Source organism: Heterocephalus glaber, unplaced genomic scaffold (genome assembly GCF_053883595.1).
Source record: "Heterocephalus glaber isolate CG9 unplaced genomic scaffold, H.glaber_assembly_v1.0 deba00001724, whole genome shotgun sequence".
Taxonomy (NCBI): domain Eukaryota; kingdom Metazoa; phylum Chordata; class Mammalia; order Rodentia; family Bathyergidae; genus Heterocephalus; species Heterocephalus glaber.
In genome coordinates this window covers 10441839-10459456 of record NW_028258435.1, presented here as the reverse complement: position 1 = coordinate 10459456, position 17618 = coordinate 10441839, and the positions used below count along the sequence as shown (strand labels likewise).

The 17618-nt window shown below is 42.9% G+C and overlaps 1 protein-coding gene across 3 annotated transcripts in view; it reads right to left on the bottom strand.

Moving 5' to 3' along the window:
• LOC101699555 (uncharacterized) overlaps nt 1-17618 on the bottom strand; it is an 80010-nt gene that overhangs the window by 10453 nt on the left and 51939 nt on the right. The window contains exon 1 of one of the 3 annotated variants that reach the window (XM_021247250.2): nt 4762-4918. The exons of 1 other annotated variant lie outside the window; for it this stretch is intronic. Coding sequence is in view for 1 of the 2 variants with exons in the window: in XM_021247248.2 (XP_021102907.2) it covers nt 4762-4764 (3 nt within the window). In the remaining variant the exon portion in view is untranslated. Of the gene's footprint in view, nt 1-4761; nt 4919-17618 lie in introns of those variants that run through there. One more of the 3 variants, XM_021247248.2, reaches the window with a different exon arrangement.

Below are 17618 nucleotides of genomic sequence, written 5' to 3'. Positions count from 1 at the left end.
TTTGTGCTTGAGACACTAATGCCTTGTTCCTTTTATTACTAGCAACTCTGCAGAAGTGACTGTTCCCATTCACTCAACCACGACCCTCTGTTCATACTCCACTCATTCCTTGTACATTCAATAAAAGCTGAAGGCTGCAGTGGATAAATGTTCTATGTTCCTTGGAGTGTTTGGTCATCCCAGACCCCTTTACAACTGCAGTTTTCTCTTGGTTTCATTTTTCAGCTGTGCACCACATCATTGTGTAGGAGACTGAACCTTTCACAAGGGTTGTCAGTAACTGGGGGGTCCTCAATAACAAAAACCAAGTAAGATTTTATTTTGCTAAACATGTTCTTCACAGATATTCTTGCTAGATGCTACTTTCCAATTCCATCAAATCTTTGCAAGTGAAAAAGCAAACATTTTCCAGTAAGAGCCCTATGGTAATCAGTCACATCCTCATAAAGAAAAAACTCACAAAATAATCTGTATGTGGGATACCTGCTTTCCAACACACTGCAGCTTGTCATATTCAAGAGTACCTTATGCTGCAGAGATTTAAAGCAATAAAGGAATTTTTGTCATAATAAATCAAAGATGCCAAAAACTCATTGTAAAATGACAAAATGTGTAGAAAAATCAAATGTGAATTGTTCATTTTTTCCTGTGCATTGGTTCCCTCACCATTCAGTTGAGTATAGGCCCCAGCTGTTCTGTTCTTAGTGATTTACCTGTTCTGTTCATCTCTTTAAAAGTACTGCTGTATACCCACACAACTAATGCATGTAGTCAGTTCTATAATAAATCCTAAGCATCATGTTCCTCTTCCTTTCAGAAAGTGTAACTGCCCTACATTTGAATCCTTCTGAGGCAGAGTCACAACATTCAACTGAAATTATAAATTTGAAGCTGTGTTACAGCACATATGGTAACATTTTAGATGTATACTACAGAGATACTTGATGTGGCTGGGTTCAATAGCCTGTGACAACATAGGAAATAAAAGAACACACTTATTATATTAGTGGGCTATATTCTAGAGACTATGACCCAAGAGTTTCAAAGACTCTTTCTTGTTTCCCTAATTTTTTTTGTTTTTTGTTTTTTTTGCTACCAGGGATTGAACTTGGGACCTTGCGCTTGCAAGGCAGGTGGCAGAACCACTGAGCTAAATCCCTAGCCCTTGTTTCCTTAGATTTTTAAAATTATAATTATTAGTACATATGTGCAGCATATGTGCATAACAAATCTCAGTTCTTTTATGTCTCCTTTCAAGCTCTTTTCCTTTGCTAGCATTAGATTTATTTATCATTGAAGTTCTCACAAAGGTAATTATCATGTATATCAATTAACACCAAAGCTAACGAGAAAATTCATATAAGAATTCATAAGAAAACTATACTAAATCACGTACACTTTTAGGTACATGTCCATGCTGGACAGTGAGGTAGATTATATCCATGGAAAAGGCAATCTGCTGTTCATCAGCAAGCAACACTAAAGATGCCTGATATAACGAAGACACAAACAATGAGGACTAAACAGCATATGAGACCACACCCATGCTTTGTAGGATTTCTTCTCTGTAAAGTTCCTCCTCATGAGGGAAAATGTGGCAGGGGAAATCTTGGATTACTTTAGACTCACACAAGGTAAAGTAGAAAACTACTATTGTCACTGTAGTTGATATAACTGAACAATCCAAGGATAAAGCCACAAGGTAGACACTGTCACAAGGGGTAATATGCATACTGTATCTCAGAGTTACAGAAATATACTGTTCTCCTGATTTGGTTGCTCTGGGAAACCTGGTTAATACAGCATTCAAAACAGGAAACAATATGATGAGTGTCATGTTCTACAAAGGACTACATGAAGAGTTGAAAGAATGAGTCTACAAATGTCACTTGAGTTTGAAAAGGAAAATATCTTCATCAACCCAAAGTAAGTTGAACATAAAATGTATTCAAAATGCATAAAATATACCTGATCAAGCAAACATGATTGCTAAGCCTTGGATCCTCTAAACCTGCTCACCACTCATTCCTTGATCTGCATTTGAAAATCTATGTAACACAAAGCTAAATTCATAATAAAACACTAAATATCTCATGTACTTTACTGGAAATGGTACCCTGTAAATCACTGATTTTTCACCCTTGTCCTGTTTCTGAGAGAGCAGTGACTTGTTGCTGCTATCCACCATCATGAGGAAGTATTGTACCATGTATAAAAAGTGTGAAAAATGAGTAAATTTCAAAACTAAAAGATTTGCACTAAATAGATTTTCTCTTCATTACTAGAGAATTAATTCAGGGCCTCAGGCACATTAGACAAGTTAGAATAGAGTGAGGTACACCCAAAATATTTATTTCATACTGAAACAAGGTCTTGCTCAGTTATCTAGGCTGGGCTTGGTGATTTAATACTCCTCTCTCTGTCTCCCAAGTGTTTTGGCATTAAAGGTGTGCACCAGCAAGCCTCAGTGATGTTTACTTTACCCAACCACTGAAATCTTGGTAAACCATGGTGATTTAAGAATCCCAACCTTAAATGGCAAGACAGTACATGTCTGTCATCTCAACAGTCAAGGAGACAGAAACAGTATCAAAAGTTCTCCCCACCCTGGGCCCACCACCCTTATTAGATTGATCTCTAAATTCTAAAATAATTTAAATTAAGAGCAAAATTCCTGGGTTCGGTCCTTGTACAATAAAAAACATCAAATATTCCTTGAAATCTTTTGTATCCAATGGAAACTCCTTCCCATTCTACATCAGCCATGATGTCCAACATAATTTTGTTTGTTCGTTTGGTACTGGGGATTGAACTCAGGTCCTTGCGCTTCTGAAGCAGGTGGCAGAACCACTGAGCTAAATTCCTGGCCCTGTCCAAAATACTTTTAAAGCTACAAGACCAGTGTCCTAATTTCCCATGTTGCCTCAAAAATGATTAGACGAGCTGATCAGTAGATACAAAAGAAGTATTTATCTATGACTAAGTCTCCTTTCTTTCTGTAGGCCTGCAACCACTATCCTACTCTTAGACCAAGCCAGCAGACAATCCTTCATTCACTGTCCCATTAAATCGATCTGACCTCAAAAATTTACTGTTCCGGTTGCTGATATGGCCACCCTCCAAAATCCCCAGCTCTCCTATTTCCTTTCTACTTCCCTTTCTTCTTCCCATTCAAAAAAAACCTTTTGTTCATATTATTTCATATGCCTGCAGATCTTAACTATGGGAATTTGCCCTCCTTTTAGTACTTGTTTTATACAAAGTCATCTCAATCATTGTTTCAGGTTTGGTTTTTTTTTTTTTGGTACCAGGGATCAAACTCGGGACCTTGTGCTTGCGCTTGCGAAGCAGGCGATGGCACCACTGAGCTAGATCCGTGGCCTCACTGTTTCAGTTTTTAAAACAATGTCTAGAAACAGTCCAAGGACTACAGCAATTATTTCAGAGATGACACCCATTTCTCTTTCCACTCACACGATTATCACATGTATCCATCCCTGTATCTACCCCAGTTCAGTGTGTTTCTCAGTGTGGGTTTAACTGGCAGCCCCTTCAGGAAGTTGTCCTTAGCAAGAACACTTTCTAACACATTATCGTCCCCTCCATCTTTCTCAGCATTTTAAACTCTATGGAAAGCTTCACTTAAACAGTCCAATTGTAAAGAATATTTTATTTAGTTAGCTTATACATAAAGCACTTAGCTAGGGAAAGGGCCTGTGAGAGCATTGGCAAATTAGTGGTTTTGATAAGAATTAAAACGAGAATAGACAATTTCTTACGACTCTGAACCAATAGTTAACTTTCTGCCCAACAAGGAATGTAGATTTCTCCCTATTAAAGGGAGTATATTACAGCCAATCCCTACTAAGCTCCTGAGTTTCAAGGAATTTAAAATACAAAATAACCATTTTTTAAAAAAAATTCATTTCCTTTAAACCCTGTATGATGAGGAAATGAGTTGGAGATCCTGAGTTCAAAGTGGCTCTTTTGGCTAGGTGTGGTTCAAAGTGGCTCTTTTGGCTGGGTGTGGTGGCTCTTGGCTGTAATCCTAGCACTCTGGAGTCTGAAGAAGGGGGATTGCCAAGAGTTCAAGGACAGCCCGGGCTACACAGCCACACTCTTTCTAAAAAAAAAACCCCACAACAGTGGTTGTTTAAATTTGCAGAGACAGATGTTTGACCAGTGGCCACTAAACAATTGAGCAATTAGTGTGCTCTGCTTGCTTAAAATTCTCTCTATATTGAGAGCTCACATGGCCACTCACTTGGGATGCGTACTGGAAATCAGGGAGCTATTCTTACTGCCAATAAAATCTCTCCTAACATCCTTGTTTGGTTGGAGACCTCATTCCTCAATATTGTGACATGACGAGCTCTGTTTATGCAGTAACATCACTGTGGGTAGAGGTCTCACATAATTTATTAAAATGATAATTTTCTCATTGCTGAGTACGGAACCTAGGTTTGCCCCCAAACCCCTGCTCTCCTCCGATTGGTGAAGATACAGCTGTGCCTCGAACCGCCCAAGAAGGCATTCTGGGCTGGCAGTGTCACAGTGGGGACTGGATGCGGGGGGCGCAGAACTGTCCCTGCCTCAGCAAGGCGGAAAAGGGGACAGATGATAATGCGGGACCAAAAACTTAGAAGACCTCAGGGTGTGGAACTAAGCAGGGTGGCAGTAGATTGCCATAGCTAGTTCTGGCCACTTCCTTCCAGAACTGACAATTCCATCCCATTCCCAGCTCCCACTCCATAACGTCACCATTGCGTGGCTTGAGGGTCTCCGAGGATCCTGTGAATGCAGCCTGCAGTGTGTAGGGGTCACACACAAAAAAAGATGGTCTATCAGCGGGGGACTCTCAGTAAAGCACCAGCGCCATGACACAGGAAGTCCACTCCTCCCTCAGCCCACCTGATTGGGCAGTTCAGACAGCGCCTTTATCGCTGATCTGATTGGCTCCCCTTCGGTTTTCAACCCGCAGAGCTGAGAGTGACAGGAGAAACAAACCTCTTCCAGCAGGGGTGGGGCTCAAATGGCTCAAATGGTAGCCTGTAACCCAGGAACTTCGTCCCCCTCTTTCCCTCCCTCCCTCTCTCTCTGTCTCTCTGTCTCTCCCCGCCCCCCCTTCGATGTCAGTAGTCTCACTTCGTATGACAAATACTTGCGTTTAAAGGATTTACTTCTAACTTTTCAGAGCTGACCTGGTTTTCTTAATGGACTCAATGGAGTTTTCCTGAAAATGGGTCAGGCGCTCAGAAGGTTCCAGGGTGAATGTCCCAGGGAAGAATCAATCCCTTGATGACGACGGAAAACATCCCGAGTCCAGGCCAGGACGAAATGGGATGGGGGGAGGGGACCTGCTGTGAATGAGGCAGTCGGCTTCATTGCCAAGATTTTCACACTGTCTCAGTCTACTAATTTCATTCAAGTAAATTAGTGTATGTTCCCCAAGAGGAATACAATTATTGTGTAAATGAAGAAATTAGAGTAAAGATGAAAAAAAAACCCAAAACATTCCAACTCCCTCAAACAAGCTTCATACTCTATCCAGGGTCAAAAAAAAGACCTGAATTCCAAATACAAACATATTGCCAAGCATAAGGTCTCTCTGTCTCTCTCATCGACTATAAGGTCACTATATTAGTGCATTAGCCCATTACTTATTAACTCCACTTCATATGTAAGGTCCCTTTTAACCAACCCATCACCTTTAGAGATAAGACACTGAAAGGAAGAAAGAAAACCAAATGAAGCTCACTTGGGAATGTGCACACAGGCAGCAGTACCTGGTGGGATCCTGGGGCCTGGGACAAGCTCCGGGCAGGGGGTGTCTTTTTGCCACTTAGTAAAAGCAGCCAGAAATACAGGGCCATCAGGTATCTGGGTCTGGACCCACTCCCTCCTCACAAGGTAACTGTCTGTCCCTCCTTTCTTTTTTCTTTCAAATAAAGTGCTTTCATTTTACCTTCTAAACTTTGTATCTCTAACTCCTTATTGTTATGAAGTTTATGATTCCTGGTTGGCTGCAGTGCAGTGATGGGGTGTGCACCTGCAAACTTGACAGGGTCCTGTGAAAATTCCACCTTTTTTCTCTTCCTTTGGATTCTCCTCCTGGAGAAGCCAAGAACCTTTTTTTCTTTTTCTCTTTATTTCCAATCAAAAACAAACAAACCCCTCCAACTTCCTCTTTTTGGCTGACAACTTTATTCCATGACATTCTGAGACCTTGAGCTCAGTTTGTACAGAATTACAATCCATTTTCTCTGTAATGATTATTGGTTGACTATTAATAATGCTTTGCAAACTACCTAATAACTTGGACTCTTGAATTAAGAGATTTCCTTAGAAATGTGCTGCTAGAGATTTTTGTTGTTGTTTTTTGTTTTTGGTAGTGGGGATCGAACTTGGAACCTTGCTCTTGCAAGTCAAGCAGCAGAACCACTGAGCTAAATCCCCAGCCCTAGGGTTTTTAATTTCTTATATTTCTAATCAGATTTAACGAGATGGGTGTATCAGAAAGGAAGTTCACAAATTTCTCTTTCCAAGGGTAAAGGTTCTGACTTATCTGAGTACCTAGTTCACTGCTGACAAAAGCTTTTGCAGTAGCAGGTTCCGTATGAAATCCCTGAAGGTTAATTTGTACACTGTCTCTGGAAACCCTCCACGATGCAGAGACATTTAATTCATCTTATTACTACATAGATTCTGTTATTAATGCACATTGGATTCCCAAGTATTTTCATACTGACAAGAACAGATGGTAACTGAATTTCAGTAATTCTGCGTTTCTGTTACTGAGCTTTCTGTCACTATGACAAAATATCTGAAAAATTGGATTTGAAATTTTGTTGGAGATATATTTTGGCTCATACTTTCTGAAGTTCAGACCATGGTGGGAATGTGAGGCAGAGGAAAGCTGCTCACCTCATATTGGTCAAGAAGTAGAGTAGAGGGATCCGAGGAGGAAGAGGCCAAGGACAAGATAGAATCCACAAGGTCACACCCCCAAGACCTACTTCCTCAAATAAGGCTCCACTCCCCAAAAGTCCATTCAGCTCTGATCTCATTAAATTAGTAGTTTAAACCACTAAAAAAAATGTGCCCTAGTCACCTCTGTAGGTCCCATCTCTTAATACTGCTGCACTGCAGGTCAAGATTTACATACATGCTCTTTAGGGAGCATTTGACATCCAAAGAGTAACACCATGCTTTGTGTTCCCTAATGCTTGTCCACCTTTATACTGAACCGTTCAATAAAGGCCTGTGTTTTGGTGATTTGCATTGAGCTACTGTATAACACGGTCCTGTGGAACAGGGTTGTCGTAGCAGTGACCAATCTGGTTCAAGTGCTAGGCACTCTTCATGATGAGCCTGTATAAACAGAAAATAAAGTGTCTCCCTTTCATAAACAACCAGGGAGGGATTTTAATGCCAAATTTATGAAGTACAGGAAGATGGGGCCCCAAGGCTATGGGGTGGATAGGCTCTCCAGAGACCCATGGGAAGGACGCACTCCAGACCTTCCTGAGATACAGAGGGGGTTAGGATTTTGATTGGGATTATGGAGAGCATTACAGACCCCAGAGACAAACATGTGATTTAGCAGGGTGCAATACAATGGTCTGTTCCAGGTTTGACGTTAAAATTCAAAGTTGCAAAACGCCAGAGGCTACTGGACTATTAAATTCAACTGGAAAGGAAGTGGGTAATGAAATGGTGAGTTTCATCCCTGTGACCCCCCTCAATAAAAAGGAAAGGTGGGGGCCGGGGATTTAGCTCAGTGGTTCCACCACCTGCTGCGAAAGCACAAGGACCCGAGTTCAATCCCTGGTACCAAAATAACCGGAAAGGTGTCTCTAAGAACAGGGCTACAGGCTAGACAGTTATATCTCTTCTACAATTGTAATTTGGACGGAAAGAACTTCTGTTCCAGGTCACAGGCTCATGGCTATAGAGGAATTTGGCTGCAGATAGTGTCATGCCAAGTTTCTCACCTATACTTGATTAAAGTGCTATAGATAAAGATATGTGAGATTATATAAATTTTGAAATTTCATTGATGGGAGGTTTGAAATTGGTAAGATTTCCTTCTCCATCTCTAACAAGGTTATGGAAAAGCCCTTCCCCGGAGGTTCTGTCTGGAGAAGGCTCTGGGTGCATTTCTTAGTCATCAATCCTCCCTTACCCCTGTAAAGGCCTGAGGGGTCTATTTGGATCCACACCTTGAGATGTTGAAGGGTTCTGGAGAGAATATGTGGGATGTGTGACCTTCAAGATCTCTCACTCCCACCCTGGTCCTCTCCTGTTCTCCATCATCTCCACATCAGTGTTCCCTCCACTTTGTGCTTACAGCTTCTTCTGTGTGAGGGTTGCAAGACTCACCCATGATTCTTTACATTCCTGTCTTTGCAATTTTCTGGGTGGTGGGTCTCCCTATAATTTCAAACATCTGGTGGGTCTAATAAAGTGTGATGATGTTGAGTTTTTCTAGATTTTCGTAGGTGTTGGGATATTGGTAATAGTTTTATGGTTTCTTTCTGTCTTGGAACAGAAACAACAAATAACTTATTCTGTCCCTAGAGTCAAGGATCTAATCCCACTAAGTTGAAAACAAATCTGGGTATTCATCATGAAATGCAAAAGACATAAAAACAAGACACGAAGGGATTCTTATAAGAAAGTCTCAGGGATTCAAGGCTCTCCAAGGAAGCCAAAATTCATGATGTCCAATGATTAGAAAGTCATTACATATACACATACATGCATATACGTGTACATATGTATATGTATAGGGATTCCCCAATCCCACCAGGAGTCCCTTCCCCATTCCCTCTGTATACAGATCCTGGCCTGCACCATAGTGCAGGTTGGATCCTCAGTGCTCCTGAAGCTCAGTTCCATTCTGTCTCCATGTGGTTGTCCTGGCCTTGGTGAAAACTGATTTTACTCCCTGTGTCTCTCATGCAGTAATACATAGGAGGGTCCTCAGAGTCATAGTGTGCAGCTCTAGCAGAACTGGTTCTTGGACTGGTCTCTGGAGATGAATTTGTTGCACTGAATTAAAAGGCTGTAGTAAGCACTACAGCCTTTTAATTCAGAACCTGTGTGGCCAAATCATTCCAACTCTGTAAACTGACCAAGAGTAACAAGTAGAAAACAATGCATGAAGATAACTGAAAATGTTATAATTTTCAACAGGATATGAAAAAGCAAATAGAAAGGTGCTTCTTGTTGATTGGAGACATTCTGTTTCTCTGCCTTCCCATCAAAGTTGAGCACTCATTGATGGCACACATGGCCTGTCCTAATTCCGGCTCAGATGACACTACATCCAGCCCCACCCTGCTATGTCCTCTGTCACCTAGCCCCCATATTCCCCAGGTAACCACCAGCGTTGGGGTGCCCTCTGTCCTCTGTCAGCATCTCCTTGACAAGGAAGTGGCTACTGAAGAAGGTTCAAACCTGGCTTTGCTGACATTCTCCCTGTATCCATTTTCCCTGGACATGTGCCCCTGAGCTGGAACATGAGACTAAGAAAAGTCACCTTCATGGGTCCCTATTGCTGTTTGGGCTCTGAGCACTCCTAGCTCAAGCCCAGGATTCTCAAGGCCTTCCTTCATGGTACTACAGCCCATTCAAGGTGAGAATTACAAAAAGGGAGATGCACAGTGGGAAAGGGCTTTAGACACTAGGCTGGATTTCCTACAGCCTGCATTCCGGGAACTAGAGACTCATCATCCATCTGTGGACAAAGCAACTTCTCTGGCCCAGCAACTGCTGGTGATGCCTCAGGAAAACCTACGAGGCTTGCGGATAAATGGGCCCTACCTCCCTGAAGACTGTAACTACCTGTGCCACCTGAAGGAGATGAAGGATAAATGAAGAATTAATGGCAATAAAACACAGACAATTACCAAGGACTGACTTATGAAAAATCTGTTAAGAAAAGGAAAATATGAATATGAAGAAACTGTAGAATATTCTTATAAATATCCCCTATTATTTTACCTATGTATAGAATGAAACCAGAGACAGAGAGAAAGGGAGAATAGTAGAATAGTACCATTGTGTTTCATAAAGCCCTAATTTCTAAATTACACAATGGAAGGGCTATTCGTGTTGCTAAAATCTCCAAATTTATAGGTTAGTTTGAAATATATGCAAGTATGTTTGCCCTTCTAGTAATAATTCATATGGAGAAGTCAATCATTAAATATATAATAAGCAATTAAATTAAACAATCTTCATTTAGAACTTGAATATTTCATAAGTTCTCTGCAGTTTATATATTGCAGGATCTCGTTAAATCATATGATGCTAAGACCGGAAACGCCAGAAGCCAAATGGAAGCCTTCAGCTTCCTTCTCTACACGTGTGCCTTGGGCCCCGCCTGGTGCTCAGTGAATCCTCAGCGCCCCCTGCTGGTCCGGAGCGCCCCTTCAGGGAGATTCTCCTGTAGCTACACTGATGTCCTCTGACTGTGTCTCTTGAACAGTAAGGCACGGCCGTGTGCTCGGTTCTGAGGCTGTTCATTTGGAGGTACATCATGTTTTTGGCATTGTCTCTGGTGATGGTGAATCAACCTTTCAAAGACTTTGCATAGTTTGTGCTACAACCAGTCTTATTATCCAGGAGACCCACTCCAGCCCCTTCCCCGGAGCCTGGCAGGTCCAACTCATGGCAGAGTTACTACTGAAGGTGAATCCAGAGACTGCACAGGAGAGTCTCAGGGAGTCTGCCGGCTCCACCAGCTGCTTTTCACAATGGACACTTGCATATACAGAGACATCTTGCTCAGGAAACTGTCACATATGTCCATGGTTTATTCTACTAATGTCCATTCACACATTCAATATCTTTTGTTCCTCATTACCTTTTAAAACAGAAACAAAGAAAACCCAGCTCAGCCCAAACTCCATGGTAAGCCATCTGGACTCAGTGCTGATCACCAAGTGGGAACAGCTGGACGTCCAGGGCTGGGCTCCTCCGAAAAGCTACAGCCTCAGGGCTGGGCTGGTTTTCATTAGCAGTCGGAGGCCCTATTTGTATGGCCTCTTGCTATATAACAAATTCTGTGGTTGGATACCTCAGAGTGGGCATCACCGGGCAAATTTGTTAGGAATGACTGTGTTCAAATGAATATAATTCCTCATTATGGGATAATGTCTTGTTATGTACTTTTAGCTTCATCTTTTTTCGGGGGCAGGGGGTGCAGTCCAGGCTGGCTTTGAACTCCTGGCAATCCTCCTGCCTCAGCCTCCTCAGTGCTGGGGTTACAGGCATGCACCATCACACCCAGCTTCTTATCTCTTTTTATTATACACATTATGTGGGGTGGGGGGTTGTATGGAAATTGTCTGCTTTGGATACACATAAAAATATGAGAGTCCTAAAGTTGAGTTTTGCATACAGGAGCTAATGTCTTGTACATGTTATCCCCAGTGACCGGCCCTGTGCTCCTCCATGCTAATCCAATTCCTCCCTGATCCAGCTCCTGGAGAGAAATGAACACAACTGGTGAAGTTGGCAAACTTACCTTCCTGTGACATACCTGCATTCTGCTGTTTGCAGAAATAAAACACAATGAGTGTTCATGTGTATGCCTGTTAAGGACAAAAGCTTCTTCCAAATGCTACCTTTGACGATTTTTTAAAAGTACTATTCATCAATATTCTAATTTTAACTTGACTCACACTTCTTAAATGTGTATAAAATGAAGCTTAAGAATCAATAACTTGCAAATGTATTTGGACAATTTCCAGACTAGCAAAGGAGTATGGGTCAACAAACAAAACCTACTTTTGGTTATGGCAAGTTAAGTTCTTATCAGACCAAGTCCAGTAATAAGACAATTAGAGAGGAGAAAAAAGACCAGGGGAACAGGAGAGAGGGGTAATGGGATGATGAATATAACCAAAAGTATATTACATGCAAGCTTCAATATGCTGACATGAAACCCACTATTCTGTTTATATGACCTAAGAAAAACATTTGAAATTCTATGTATCTGGAAATATGTTAATTAGCTTAATATTATCATTCAACCATTTAAATAGCAAGGATTAAAAAGTCCAGTCATATTTGCTCTGGAGAAACAGCCAGGGAAAAAGAAAACTTTCTCCATTAGATTTAGATGAACACACACACACACACACACACACACACACTATTTCACCAAGAGAAGGCCAGACTCTCACTTCCTAAATTTCCACTATTTGGCTTCAACTAAAGTGGTTAGCAACTACATAGAACTACATAGTTAGCAACAAAGTTCTCTTAAATTCCTGTTGTTTCTTCAGGTCTATGGTCTTTGACCCACTCTCATCCTGAGTCAGCTCGAGAGGCCAGCCTTATTTTCACCCTACGACCAGGCTGATCTCAGAGGAAGAGCTTCTCTGCTCCAGGAGCTGATTTTGTCACTCTCCATCATCCCCTGGGTCCTACACTCTTCTGCTCTTCAGTTTCTTATTTTTGCCTGATGATTGAGATGCTTGCAGAGCATACACCTGATGTTTCCTTTTAACTGAAATCATGCCCTACCTCAGCCAGCATTGATTTTTTTTTAAAAACAATGTTAACGAACACTCCAAGGATGACTAATTATATCAGAGACAGCAACAGGCTCCACATCCTCTGGAACCCGTCACATATACCTATGTATGTCAGTGTGGGAACAATTTGGAAAACGGATTTAATGCCAGCCTTCAGAAGCCTTTGGCTCTGAACACAGGTTATGGGCTTGACACTTTGCTTCCCAAACATTTAGAAAGTTCAGGGCAATCAGGACTACCTTTGAGACAAACGACAGACTGAGAATGCAGGAACCATATCTTTCTCTATGCACAAACCCTGCACATGAGCCTATGGAGTCCACATGAGGTCATGAAGTCACCAGAGAGCATGGCAAGACACAGGGCTGCAGGAGAATTGCTGAAAAGCAATTCAGCTTGAGGCTGAAGTTGAAGCAGGAACAGGACAGGTCACTGGGGTCCCTGATGCCACTTAAGCCCCATGCCACAGACCAGAAGGGACCAAGGGTAAAGCAGTACAGAGGACAGGTCTCCAGCTTCACAGATTTCATGGAGAGGCCCTAGATTCTGCAGATACCAGGTAGTCCAGCTGTATCCATCTCAGAGCATCTGACCCCACACTTACATACATTTCCAGCTTCTGTAGCATTTCTGTGTCTATACAATTCCTGCCGTCTGCAGAAGTCACACAGCAAGGGAGGCTCAAACTCTTGGGCCTTTCTCAGCACATGACATTGGGTCAGAAGTATGACAGAAAAAAAAAAAAGGAAGACTCCACATTATGTGTTGTCCTGATCTCCTTCTCCTGCTTTCCAATACACAGCTCATAAGCCTTCATGTATCGCTCAATAGCTGGTCACCAAAGACTCACTCTCTGAGATCTCAGGGAGAGAAGTGTCTACCTGAAAAACAAATAGTGTATCAAAAAAGAAAAACTATCTTGGGGGTGTGTGGAGAAAGTATAGATGTCTAGAAACAAGACGTTAGAATAGAATTGTGTGGCGCCGGGGAGTTAGCTCAGTGGTTCTGCAGCCTGCCTTGCAGGCGCAAGGTCCTGAGTTCAATCTCCGGTAAAAAAAAAAAAAAAAATTGTGTGGCACAAGAAAGTAAAGATGTCTTGTTTGACAAATCCCAGTGATTGATTAACAGCCAAAGGCAGCCAACTGAAGACGCGACAAAGTCCTACGGCTGGCCATAAATTGGTAAACAGGATTCTACGGGTTTTTAAAAAGAACATATTGTGATCTTTTAAAAAACCAAAGCAAGCAAACCGAAAAGCCCGAAGAAAGTGTGCCACTAGTCTCCTTGACAGCTCAGATGGAACCGAGACGCAGGTGGAGGATTAGAATAAACTCTGCGCCGTTCTTTCACTAGGTCTAATGAGCCCACAAATTATGTTTGGTCCAGAAAAAAAATAGGAGTTATTAGTATACGCACCTTCCTTTTCCACTTTAATATTCTACACATTCAGCAAGAGTTCTTAGTCCAGCGGCTTCCCGTACGGCCTAAACAAGATCCTGGGTGCCTCTGGGAGATCTTGCAAATGCCCCTCAGTGGAGCGAGGGGTGAGGCTGCTCTAAGTCACCCAAAGGTGGGAAGCACCTCGCTTTTACTTATTTATTCTGGAGGCGGCTATGGCGGAGGCCGGGCTTGGACCCGGCTGGGATGGTGGTGGTGGTGGTCGCGGCGGAAGTGGGGGACGGCCGCACTCTCCTAGGGTGGACCCCCACCATCTACTTCGCGTCCCCTTCCAGGCCCTACCCCGCCGCCGCGGGCCCCGATCTCAAGCCGCTGGCGCCCTCGTCTTCCGCAGCCCGGCCCGCGGCCCCCGACCCTAGCCAGGCTGGGGACCGACCCCACCTGTCCGGCCACGCCTCCTCCCTACCCCCGGACAAACTACGAGGCCGGGCTGCTCGGCCCTGGAGGTACCGTCACCTTCCCTTCCCCCGCTCTTCCATCCACCCTCTGCGCTCAACCCGGGGAGCCTCCGTGGCCACCGCCTCGCTCCTCAGCCATCCCGAAATCTACAGGGCTGCTTCTGGCACCATACCCGAAGGGCTGAGCCTTCCAGGACGGCTGTGCAGCCCGCCCACTGGACCCCACCTGTCCACCACCGTTGGCTGGTGTGCGGACACTCTCAGAGGCGATTCGCTGGAGCTGCTGCCGCTCGTCCACAGGGGCGCAGATCCCTCCGGGTGCTGGAGGGGTCGAGAGTCAGGCGGAGCTGTTTGAGCCTTCAAAGGCCTAATCGCTCCGCCCTGGATTCGGATTCTGGGTTTATTGATTGAATTCGGCTGCCGCGGAGAGGACGGAGCAGGTGGTGACTCAAACGCTGCTTTTTATTTCTGGCTCCCTCTCGCTTCCCAACGCGCGAGTTTTCTGCGAGTTGGCGGCCCTGTTAGAGACCCTGGTCTCTGGCGGAGACGCCGGCCGAGTTCCCGTGGGCAACGTCGCGGAACCAGGGCCGCGCGGTCGGGAAGCGCCCTCCGCCTCGGAGTTTAGGGAGCAGCGCGACTGTTGCCCTTCCAGTTTGAAAGCCCTGATTCCCTGACCAAGAAAGAAGACGTCCTCTTTCCCCTAGTTCCAAATCATTCTATCTGATTGTGCTTAGGCAGCAGTTTGAAATTTGAATCGGATTTCATAGAAAAAAAAATAAATTGAACATTAAGGTTTATTAATAACAATTAAAATGATAATGGAAAAACTGTATTGGAGCAAGCCCATGGACAATGAAAATAGAGGAAGGGTGGCATTTTATCTTACAGGTTGGTGACACCAAATGACCATCCTGCAGTCAAGTACAAGAAATTCTAGGATCGTTACAAGGGATTAATGAGGGGAAGAATATGAATAAAATATATTAAACACATTAAAAACAAAGATATCTCAAAGTAGGCACTAATTACAAAAGGAAAACTTTAGCGAGGTGTGGTGGTATCTGTTCTCAATAAACCTTCAAATACATCGATTCTTTCTTCAGAAAACTATACAAATGAGTTTTCTCTATGAATACTCCAAACCGATTTCTTTAATGTGCACATATTTCAGTCTAACCCCAGCAACTCTTTGCATATCATAATGACCTTTTCCCTCTACAATCTATACAGGCAGAAATAACCCAATACATACAAGCATCTGGCCATGAACTCATGCTTAAAACAAACCCGTGGCTACAGACACCTGGAATCTTGCTACACAGTATTTGGCAAGCTGATGAAGTCCTTCTTAGCTATTATTTATACTTGTAGTTGGTAACTCAGAACAACCCATGAAGAATATCCACAATGATGTGAAGTTGTGTATGACAATGTTTTCTGGGAAAACACTAATAACTCTGAATAGGGGGACACAATGTAACATGACACTTTGATCAGAACATACCCCAAAATGGACATGCTGGCTCTTCTATCTGCAAATTGATTCTCCATGTCTCCATTTTACCCAAATCATAAATACACATGATTCAGGTCTCATTTAAATATTACCACTTCCAGATAGATGTCTCTCTCAATCCCCAGCATGATATTTCAACATTGCTAAACATTTATGGACACCTAGCTTACCTTCTCACACTTTATTCAATCTCTCATGCTCAGTGTGAGAGAATTTCTCAGTTTGAACCACGAGAAGCTGATGGCACAGAAGAACAATGTTCACAGTCATTCCTGTCTCTCAGCATGTATGTTTCCAAATCAAATGAGCATGAAGCTCATAGTGGTGGCAATATGAGAAAATTTTTATAAAGGGCAAGGTGCTGTGAGAACATAAAAGAAGGGAATGTGAACCTCACTAGGTTAGTAAATGGGGTGGCATTTTACTTGGAGTAGTTTGAATGACACAAAGGAATTTTCCAGGCAATGTTGAAATAACCTTGATGTAAGACAAAGTAGTTTGAAGAAATGGCATGTGAGTATGCTGACTATGGAGAGAGGACAACATTAAACATTTTCTGAATGTAGATCATTGTTATGGCTTGTCTTTAGATGTCCCCCTAAAGCTTCATGTGGTCTTGGTGGGGCTTTTTCCAAGGTTGCTGAATCAAGAGTGTGTGCTTGATTCATGGTGAAATGCTTGGCCCGCAGGCACTATGATTAAGGGTTTGAGTGCTACCTGCCCTTTGGAGTTCACAACTTGCCACAATTTCCAAGGATCCTGAAAGTGGAACTATCGGATTTAATGTTTGCCCTGATGGATTTTAGACTTACTTTGTTCCCATTTCTTCTCCCTGCTTGTAACTTTTAGAATGGAAATATCTATCTTGAGCCATTGCATATTGGAAATGTTTAACTTTCTTTTTATTTGTATAGGGGCTTTCAGCTAAGAATTTGCCTTAAATCCGAGAGGAGACTTTGGACTTTGACTTTACAGCAATGCTGAAACTGTTAGGACTTTGACAACTCTTGGAGATGGACTAAGTGCATTTTTGCTGAAAGTTATGGTTTGGGTTTAGATGGACCCTCAAAACCTGATGTGGTCAGAGGTGGGGCTTTTTTTGGAGATGGCTGAATCTAGAGTGTGTGACTGATTCGTGGTGCAATGCTAGGCCTGTGGGCACTAGGACTAAAGGTGCGAGTGCTAACACCCGAAGTAGTCTGAATAAGATAAAAGGGGCAAGAAGACACTGTCAAGATTCTCTTGTTGCTTTTACTGTCTTCCACCACCATGAACTGTTGCCCCTCTCCCACCCTGCCTTGGAGCTCGACAATTATGGACTGAAACCTCTATCAACCGTAAGCCAAATAAACCTTTCCCCCTTTAACTTTGGGTGTTGGGTATTTTGTCTCAGCAACAAGAGAAAAGTAACTAAGACAACCATGAAGGAACATGAAGGCTCTAACAAAATAATTCCTCTCATATTTGCAGAGGCCCAGGAAAATGTTTTGGCATCATTCAGGTTGAAGGGAGATTTTAGGTGGAATAAGGGGGCCTTTTGCTTCAATTCCCCTTAAGTTTCAGATAGGTTTAGGCAGCCCTGCCAATGGATGTTTTAGAAAACAGAACATCATGTATATTTTCTCTCACCAGAAGAAATCTGTAAAAGGACTGAGAGAGTGGCAGGTTTCTGGTCAATAAAAAAAATTACTATCC